Consider the following 10,595-nt stretch of genomic DNA (forward strand, 5'->3'; position numbering starts at 1 on the left):
AAGTGGAGAAATGACATAAAATGGCATTAAACTCGAAAAATACCAGACAGCAAAATGATATTATACAGTATACTGAATAAATTTATATTACAAAGATTAAAATACATGACTAAATTTATATTACAAAGATTAAAATAAATGACTTGCTTGAACAGTTGCTAAATATATAATATGACATTTTAGTGGATCAATTTAGGCACAACATGATGCATCAACAATTTCTAAATATATAAAATATTTATATGTAGAGAGAAATAATAGAAATAGAGGGTATATTATATATAGAAATGAGGGAGGGACAGTTTGGGAATACAAAAAGAGTAGATATTGAATTAAAGAGGTCACATGATGCACACATGGCCTCTACTTTGCACTTTTTATTGCCAGAAGCCCTTATTTGCCCTAGTTTCCAATGTCGCAACTATGTCAAGCAACTTTCCTTTTCACTTTCCAAATTTGAACTAAAGTGTTTTGGTGCTATAAGTGAAACCAATCATTTTAAATGTAGGGGCTAAGCCATTTTTTGTCAAGGACCTTGAAAATATTTGATTTATATTTGAAGCATAGTGTCACGCCCCGCTTATGGAGGTTGTGCCACGCAGGCGACACGCAGACACTGAGGAGGACGCTGCCTGGCAACTGCATGGCAAGTGGAGTTTCTAGAGTCTTCCGGAATAGTCTAGAGTTATGTGGAAGATTCTAGATATGTGTAGAAATGTGTAGAAGTGTGTGGAAGGTTCTAGAGTTCTCCAGAGTTTTGTGGAGTAGTATGGAGAATTCTAGAATGTTGTAGATACTAGTAGATAAGTATGGAATTGTGAAGAAGGTGGGAGAAGATTCTAGATAATCAATCTCCACCGTTGGCTAGAATGCATCCTAGCCGTCCATTAGGGATGGGGATGCCTATAAATAGAGGTAGGACTTCATTTTGTAGGGAACAAGTCCTAGAGTGAGTCTTGAGAGCCTTGTAGAGAGCTTGAGTGCTAGCCTTGTACAAAGCATTCTTTGAAGTAATAGAAGTGTTCTTTCCTTGCCAACTTAAGTGCCTTAGTGTGTGTGAGTGTGCAAGCCAAGTGAGGAGAGGGCGAGGGCAACTACAACACTAGTAAGCGCACGAGGGGAGTGTGTTGGCTAAGGTGTGCACGGGAGTTAGGCTGACCAAGTACTTGCGAGAGTGAAAGCAACGTCTTGGTGCCGCACGGGAGCAGCTGGAGTGGTGTTGAAACTCTAAGCCCGTGACAATAGGGTCCACATTTTAATTCCTAAGGGTTGAGCTTTGAATCAACGACATCTATTGAACAAGTTAACGTAAAATACAATAACTCAATATACGACTTTATGCTTCACAAGTTAACCTAAAATATAATTGAATAATCGTGTCAGAAACCCTTGATACGAACACAACTCATTTATTAAATTAATTAAACGAGCAACTTGTTTGAATTTAATTTAATCGGGTCATGTAACCCATATTTATTTAAGTATAAAAAGATAAATATACAATGAAAATTTTGAAATAATAGAAAATAAAATTCATGAAAATGATAATAATTTGGACAAAACAATTATAAAAAAGGGCAAAATATAATATCCATTGTTCTTAAATTTATATGAAAATAATATAAATATTTATAATAGTAATTAAGTTAAAATATGTTACAAGTTAATTGAGTTAACCTGACACGATTAATTAAATGAGTCTAAACGGTTAAAGAGGCTGAGTTCCAAAATACGAATACAACATGATTAATTAAATGGGTAAACGAATTGACAAAATTATGTGATTCAACAGGATTAAAATCAAACTAGACACGATTAAGATCAAACTAGACCTACTAATTTCGTATCGTGTTTTGAGTCGTTGACATACCATATTAACAAGGACATTGCAATATCAATGGTTGTCTCTAGGTTAGGTGAACTAAATTAGTTTAATTTATATACAAATATTTTAAGTTTTTTATATAAAATATTTGAAGTTTTTTTACCTTGGTAAAAAAGTCAAAAACACATTACTCCGATGGTAACTTGAACCGTGGATCTTATATTTAGAAAGGTGAAAAAACACTACTAGGCTAGGACGCTTATTCCTAATTTACGAGTCTTGCTTAATGATGTAATATTAAGGAAAATATTATTAGAAATCAACTGAATAATATTACAATTTGAAGCTGTCTCCAGTCTCCACTGACTCAAGAAAATAAAAACCCAAACTCTCATCAAGCATTTCAAGCCTGCTTCCTTGTATCTGGAAACAAAGGTTGCTTGTGGAAACAAATAACATATAGAATTGATCCATATGAATAATTACATAATAGGTATATATAACCATCTTATTTCTCTGTTTCATTCTCTCCCCATCAAATCACCACCCCTCTTATTTTATCAGAAAATTGGACCAGCTGCAAGGATCTCCTCAGTCAGCTTGCTGTCTGTTCCAATCTTATAGTTCGCGAATATCTCGAAGTTCTTCTTGAACAGACCTCCCAACTTCAATAAGGAGTCGTTGTAGGCCTTCTTGTCAGACCACTGCAATTCGAAAAAAAACCCGAAGCAATGTTGAAACTCAGAACAAAACTCACATCATGATAGAGGTTGAAGAAAGAGCGAAAAAAAGAGAGTGAAATGAAAGTGGCATACAGTGTTTATCGGATTCAGGATTTCTGAAGGTACGCCCTCAACTTGGGTAGGGATGTCAAGCCCAAACACTTCAGTGTTGGTGTAGTTTTCCCTCAGAAGAGACCCCGAGTGTATAGCATCGATGATCTTCCGTGTGTAAGCTAACTTGATACGACTGCCTGATCCATAGCTGCAAAAGAAGGAGAATTCGATCAAATTTCACTCTCAAAATTGGAAGGCATTATGGATACTTGTTTTAGTACAAGTTTGTACCTTCCGCCAGACCAGCCAGTGTTTACAAGCCACCCGGTAGCTCCGTGCTTCTTCATCTTTTCAGCTAGCATGGCTGCATACTTGGTAGGATGAAGCATTATAAAAGCTGCACCAAAGCAAGCTGAGAATGTCGCCGTTGGCTCCTTTATACCATCCTCTGTTCCGGCCACCTATATTCATTAACAAGACATAATTAATAAGGAAATGTTAGCCATTGTTTGGATTAATCGGGAGTTCAGTTTCAATGAGAGTGTACGTACCAGAGCAGTGTAGCCACTGATGAAATGGTACATGGTCTGGGCCAAATTCAACTTGCTGACCGGTGGCAGCACACCAAATGCGTCGCAAGCCAGAAGGATGACATTCTTTGGATGGGGACCAACACACGGTATTTTGGCGTTGGGAATGTACTCAATTGGATATGCTGCCCGAGTATTCTCTGCCATTATTATAAAGAGCTAAGTCACCGTATAAACGAAACGTGTTTCGAAATGTAAACTTTTCAGTTCATTCTAAATCAATTTGTGGTGTATTTTTCAACTTCAGCTTGGTCTAATTACTATAAATTACATAAGCCAACTGCATATATATATATATATAAGAGGATCAAGTGTAGAATGACCGATTCCATGCTTATATGCAAACTCACATCCCTGTGAGATCTGCCTGGTCCGACACTAAAGATTTAAGAAAAAAAAGGGGGATAATTTTGCACCTAATTCATGTCTATGATTCAATTTATACCTGTGACAGATTTGTCGGAGTAATCCACTTCTCGATAGTGCTCATCAAACACCACATTTTCCACAACTGCACAAAACCAACAATCATATAAACTCCAATGTAACAAACCATATTTCAATAGAAAACAATACCATCAGCACCATAGATTTTCTAGAATGAGGGGTTATACCAGTTCCGAACTTGATAGCATTCCAGATATCAGGCTCCTTCTCCCTTGACAGATCAATGCACTTCGCGTAGCAACCACCCTCAATGTTGGACACACCATTCTCGCTCCAGCAGTGCTCATCATCTCCAATTAGATACCTATTATGGTCCGTAGACAGTGTTGTCTTGCCGGTACCTAAAAATAAACATAACCAAAAGGAAGTTCATCAGTGACAAAGCTTACAGAAACTGATACGAAAGAGAAAAAATGCACAAACAAGACGACAAGTCACAATTCCTTGTTGCAATGCGATCTCATGAAACTATACCTGATAGTCCAAAGAAGAGGGCGACATCGCCACCTTTCCCCATATTGCAGCCAGAATGTAGGGAGAGGATTTGACGCTTAGGCATGAGATAGTGCATTACGCTGAACAGACCTTTCTTCATTTCCCCGGCATACAGGGTGCCGAGGATGACCATTTCCCTCCTAGCAAGATTGAGGTCTATGCTAGTCGAGGAAGTCATATAATGGGTGTAACGGTTACAAGGGAATTGCCCGGCATTGTATATTGTGAAGTCTGGAGTACCAAAATCCTCCAGCTCTTCAGGAGTGGGTCGGATACACCTGCACCCACCCAGTTATGTCATACATACGATTAAGTTACTACATTTTTCATCTCGCCATATTTCCTCCCATTTACATATATATATAGACTTCTTATTGCCTGCTAAAGCTGGTAGACTTGTAAATATAGGGGACCGAAAATTATCACGAGTTCTTATCTGATGAAGCTTAACATTTATTAAATGTAGAATAGATGCAGGAAGAATTCTGACATGTATTTTTGCTTCATTTACTTACATGTTGTGCATGAACAAGGAGTGGTAAGCCCTGGCAGATACAATTCGGACTTTGATTCGGTGTTCCGGGTCCCAATTGAGAAATTGATCGTTCACAAAAACCTGAAATTGCAGATTCATGAGCTGAATAATAACCATTTGTTGTATCGTAAATCTAATCATTCGGCAACGCTTCAATTATCCATATCATAGCCGGGATCGATCAATCATATCATCAAAAACTTATATGTTGAACAATTAGTAGAGATAGAATTACATTACCTATGACAAAAGATTCTGGTTAATTTGGATGGAGCTAAGTTACATGCAAATAAAATTAGTGCTTGTACTATTTGAAAAATAAAACAAAACAAAACAAAAAAAGCACATGCAGCCACAACTCTATAGCCACGCCTCATACTGTAGTATTAAAGCTACAGTGGTAGGTCCTGCTGAACAGTGCTTACCACTTAATGGTCCTTCATTTCTATCCTATAGACCTAGAGGAGGAAGTGCACGTGCATAAAAACAACACCAGACAATGAAACCAAAGGGCTTTTGGCCTAACGGTATGACCCCCTTGCCCTCAAAGAAAAGTGGAGGGGTTTGAGCCTGGACGTGGGCAAAAGGGTGTGTTTTTGTTTTACCATTTGCGGGGGAGATGGGGTCTGCTGGCAGGTAGAAGGTTATAGGTAAAGCCTAAATTGTCATAATTGATTTTGCAGAAAGATGAAGCACATACTTAAGCTGACCACTATGGTGTGTGTGTATATTGATAGGCCCAAAACTGAAGTCCAAATTGCAGAAGTTTTTATCAATTTTTGATCTATGACAAATTTATATGGTTTTAAAAGATTATATAAAAATAATAAATATTTTGAAAAAAGACTATTTTTCGGTGCAATGGTAAAAAAGTTTGGTCTGACAAGTGCGAGTGGACGGTGAAATACTCTATTCAATAGAGTTGAAAGTTAGGTCCATCTTCGGCCAATCCTCTGAACACATCCGCCAAGACATTCAAATGAAGTTTTCAACGCTGACCAGAATCTTCACACAATCCCTCTCAGCACATTGACAGAAACAGGACCTAGCCAATTACAAGCTCTCAAACAATCAAATGTGTCAACTTTATTCAACTTTTTAGTTGCGTGGCAACTTGTGATAGATACGAATCATCTAATAATTTGTTTTTCAATGTTAATCCAAAAATCTGTGGCCAAGTACATGAATGAGAAAGAAGGGAAAATATATGCTTGGCCAAATTAATATGCGATGATGGCCTTTCCACAGTTTAAACCATTCAGAGGTCCATATAATTTGGTCCACTTTCTCTAAAAATGTCAGGTTTTAGTTCTAGTTGGGATGTCAATTGTCGACCTTTAGATATCCAACCAAGGATCATGACTGCCCCTGAAAGAGTAACCACTGAAACTAAAGGAGAAAATCAGATTAGGTATCCATTTCTCCTTCAACTATTCCTTTAGGCTCTTGCAGTTGCATATCGGGACCCATTAACCATGCTATATATATATATATATATATATATATAATATGGACAGAGGTGTAGCAAACATTGCCAGATGATTTGTATGACAAGGATGGGTCGGTCCAAAGAATCCAAACCGATTCATGATAGTTACGTCAATTTAAGAGAAATGAGACAAGCTAACAGCCGTCAGTGCATCGTGACAAAACATGGGGATAAGTCCATACAGAATGGATTCTTAATTCCTATCCATATGAAACTATATTTAGTATCTACATAAATATAAATTTATTAGTTATACATATAATTATTCCGAGATTATAACATGGTTCTTGACCAGTCACTACGTGACACGTAAATAAATATATTATTATTTTTAAATATACAAGGGTCCCAAAAAACTAGTAAGCAAATAAAATATTTACAAAACAACATGGTCTCCTTGCACATGATGATGAAAGACAAAACAAAATGGAAGAGCATTGAGTGTAGATGGAATAGGAATATACTATGACAAGCTAGCCAAATGATGTACACAGTATAATTCAATATATTATATAAATCATATATGTATATAAATATAAATACATATACAAGTTTAGAATCATATACCTTGTCCAAGGAGCACAAGTAATCCACAGCTCTTTCTCTGTTGACCAAGAAAGTGTGTTCGTCCATTTCAATATTGGGTGAGCCCCTATTAAGGAAAATAATTTACATCATTAATGTCATATACATATTTACCTTGGCAAAAAATTCACACGCTTACATTGATCTTGTAAGAACTTCAATTCTCAGTCCATTATTTAAAAGGTGATGAAGTATTATTGAACTTCCCGTGACATATTAAGTAAAGGTGATCGAGTAGAATATATATAAAAAAAATAGTTACTCACTTTCCCCACCAAAGCTCATCTGTGGTGGTCTCATCTTTGACAACGCGCTTGTCTCTCGGTGACCGGCCTGTCTTTGCACCAGAGAGTGTGGCTAAGGCGCCACTCGATGTTATGAATGACCCTTTTTCGTACTTAATGGCTTGCTCATAAAGCTCTGCATAGCAACAACCATGTTAATTGGGTTAAGCATCACATTAATATCATAGACTCCGTAATTAAGTTTAGTCAATTTCAATTTATAGCTTTTTTTTTTCTTTTGAACTTTTCTAGAATAATCCTACTTACAAGATAGAAATTAATTCTAATTTGTGGAAAAGAGAAAGACGTCAAAGATGCCAGCAAGAGATATAAAGAAGTTAATCTATGACATAATTAAAGAAGTTAATCTCCTCCTACAAGACACGAGAGTTGAACCCTCCACTTGTTAATTTGAAAGGTGAAACGGTACAACTCTTAGTAAAATCCTCTTTTATTTACTTGTGTTACTAATTTGATGAGTAACTTTTTTTTTTTTTTTTTTGTTCGCAAATTACAATCTTAGAAAATTTTAAATTCTGTGCTTTCCATTTTTCTTCTAGAAAAAAAGAAAAAAGAAAAAAAAGAAAGAAAGAGATACTACTAAACTATATGTTTTGGAGATGACATGATAATTATTAATTAAGCTGCTTATATTTTATATGCAAAAGAAAATTCTGATAGTTACTCATCATTAATATCATAGGACAGTCTATTAAATTTTATAAAATGACAATTTTATCCTTTTCTTACTCTATTACTTACCCAATATTTATTTATTTATTTATTTTATTATTATTATTATTATTTTTTCAATCATAGATTCATAGTCTCATGAGGAATTAGTCTAAAATGGAGATAAAAAGGTCCACCTTTATTACCGTAAACATGTACTAAATTTTTTTATATACATATAAGACATGCACAATATACCAAAGAGTCTTTGTTTAGAGGCATTACTCAATACTTTAGTTCGTAAAGTGCTCAGCTAACTGAGGTATTCAAATCCCTTCCCCAAAATTTGTAAAGATTAAAAAAAAAAAAAAAAAAAAAAAAAAAAAAAAAAAAAATTAGTCTACCTTATAACCTTCCTATTCTTAAAAAGGAGGAGAGGGTTCAATTCCCTGTGTACACTCAGACCATTATGTGTGTAGTGTATAAACATAAGATACAATACAGGAGCACAAGAAAAGACAGAAATAACCTTTTGATCAAAGCAATATCTGGTGCAAAAAAAGAGGAGGGTGGGTGGTGAAAAGAAAAATACCAGCAGGGGATAGATTGTAGAGGATGTGAGTGAACTTGAGGGCACTGTCACTGATGTTGAGACCAGTTGGAGTGTAATGGTGGTGATCATGAGCCACATGCGATGACACTTTTGGAGTTTCTGTCTTCCTCGCTGGGTCTCCTCTCACCACTTTCGGTCCCGTCTCTCTCGTCAGAGATGCCAATGATGCACTGTTTTATTTTAACACACACATCAAATATTTACTATATGCAATTTTAAATTAATTAATGCTATTCAAGACTCAAGTAATAAAATAATAAAAATTGACCCACTATATTTTTTAAAAAAATTATTTAGTTAGTTTAAAAAGCAACACTCCTTCTAAACTCCTAAATATATAAATACATAAAAAAAAAAAAAAAAAAAAAAAAAAACTTTTCAGGATCAGAAAAATTAAGGCTCAGTTTTGATTCGAAAAAAATAGAAGAAAAAAGAAGAAGAAAGAAAATAGAGGAGATTATTTTTGTGTGGGTATATTTAAAAAGAAAAGAAAGATAAATGAAGAATTTGAAGGAGTACATTAAAATTTAATGAATTGATTTTGTTATTATGTAAAAAATAGTAGCAAGTTTTAATAGATCTTTGTTTAATACCAACTTTGTTCTTTAAGCGGCTTATTAAATTCTTCCGTAATAGTGCTAAAATTAAAAGTGCCTTTTCTTAAATCTTCCTTAACATTTTTATTTTTATTTTTATTTTATTGTATATAAAAAGCAAGAAGAATAGTTTATTAAAACAATAAAGTTGATTAGTATTATTTATACTACTAGTAATATATTAACAATCAAAAAAGCCCTTTTTAAGATGCGTAATTAACTTAAAATAATATTATTTTTTACCCCCTTGGTACCATAATCTCGGTAAAGCTAGTTGTCTTTTTGATAGGGACAAAAGAGACAAAGCACATCGTTTCCTGTTTCTTCCATTTCTTTCAAATACGTACCTGATAGACTGGAGTTGCTGTTTCTGGCGCTCTTCGTCAGAAATGGCGGCGAAAGCACCCTGAGTGCCCTTGATAGGCGTAGTTGGCGCCGATTTCTTCCTCTGGAGCGAATGCAACTCGTCGATGGTCTGAGCCTTCACCGTCGGACCACTGTCGTCGTGACACACCTCGTCCTGCTTCTTCGTCTGAATCTTCGAAAGCCCGTTCCGGCCACTCCCATTGTTGCTCGCAGCAAAGCTAAACTCTCCGTTTCCAACTCCGCTCGCCGCCATCTCTTAATTTCCTCTCTGCACTATCACACAACTATATATCATCATCTTCGACATATACATATACATATACACATACACATAATTAAATTAATGAAATTAAACTAATAAATTAATTAATTAGAGAGTAGAGATAAGATTGAGAACGAACCAGAGAAGATGAACGTGAGAGAAATAAGGTAGAGAGAGAAACTCTAGTGAGAAATGGAGGAGAGAGAGAAGTGTTTGATCATCAATGAGTACGAGAATGGTTTTGAAATTCTTGAAGTTGCAAAAGATGGGGATTAGAGAGTACAGAGGTGTCACGTTTTATAGGCTTGGTTTCACGAAGAGGCTGAGTTAACCATGGTTATTTTAACCACGGTTGGCTTAACCTTAGCTTGAAGTACTAGATAAAGATTTTTTTTTTTAATAAATAAATAAAAAATAAGAGAAAAAGGTGAAAAGGTGTAACTGTCTAATTAAACGCCGAAACGGAATCGGAAATGAGACGGTGGCACTAACCATGAAACCGAGTGTCAAAGCTAAGTCTGAGTCGTCGGATGAAGAAAATGGAACATACTCGCTTCTTTTATTGCACACGTGTTGCTTTCAAGTCTTGGAAGCTTATTTTAGACTGTTACGTCATCACATAAACATAGGATTAGATTTCCCACCAATCTTGTCAACTTCAAATTATCTTTATTTTATTTTATTTTTTTCCCAAACTATTTTATTCATAGGTGGTATATATATATATATATAATTATTCTTTTGAAAGCTAAAAAGTGTTAAATGTTATATTAGTTAATGCAAATAGTCGAATCTCGACACTTCAAGATTCAAATGAGATATTAATTTATTGGATTATCGAGTTAACTGCGTAGATGGTAAAATTAGTAGTCCCTTGATTCAATGATTGAAGATGTAGAATTCGGATTCTTACATTTTTAATACAATTTAATTTAATTTTAATATATTATTTTACGTTGAAAGTAATGGTATCGAAAATCAAAAATGTTGCATTAAAAATATGCAAGTAAATTTAGTTTTAACACATTAGTGCACTGCAAAGAATTTGACTCAAAAATGT

The 10,595-nt window shown here is 35.0% G+C and overlaps 1 protein-coding gene across 1 annotated transcript; it reads right to left on the reverse strand.

The window, feature by feature from the left end:
• Positions 1-2,112: 2,112 nt before the first annotated feature.
• LOC132278531 (phosphoenolpyruvate carboxykinase (ATP) 1-like) lies at positions 2,113-9,821 on the reverse strand. The gene is made up of 13 exons (XM_059780340.1): positions 9,675-9,821; positions 9,255-9,541; positions 8,291-8,481; positions 7,009-7,162; positions 6,725-6,809; positions 4,649-4,749; positions 4,113-4,411; positions 3,806-3,979; positions 3,637-3,702; positions 3,153-3,331; positions 2,893-3,062; positions 2,641-2,809; positions 2,113-2,529 (listed from the first exon to the last, which is right to left on the reverse strand). Exons 2-13 carry the CDS (start codon positions 9,524-9,526, stop codon positions 2,386-2,388), a joined length of 2,004 nt encoding a protein of 667 aa, XP_059636323.1. The 5' UTR covers positions 9,527-9,541; positions 9,675-9,821; the 3' UTR covers positions 2,113-2,385.
• Between the last annotated feature and the right edge of the window lie 774 nt (positions 9,822-10,595).

Source organism: Cornus florida, unplaced genomic scaffold, assembly GCF_030987335.1.
Source record: "Cornus florida cultivar Cherokee Brave unplaced genomic scaffold, ASM3098733v1 CherokeeBrave_3.0.0_Hap2_Chr10, whole genome shotgun sequence".
NCBI lineage: Eukaryota > Viridiplantae > Streptophyta > Magnoliopsida > Cornales > Cornaceae > Cornus > Cornus florida.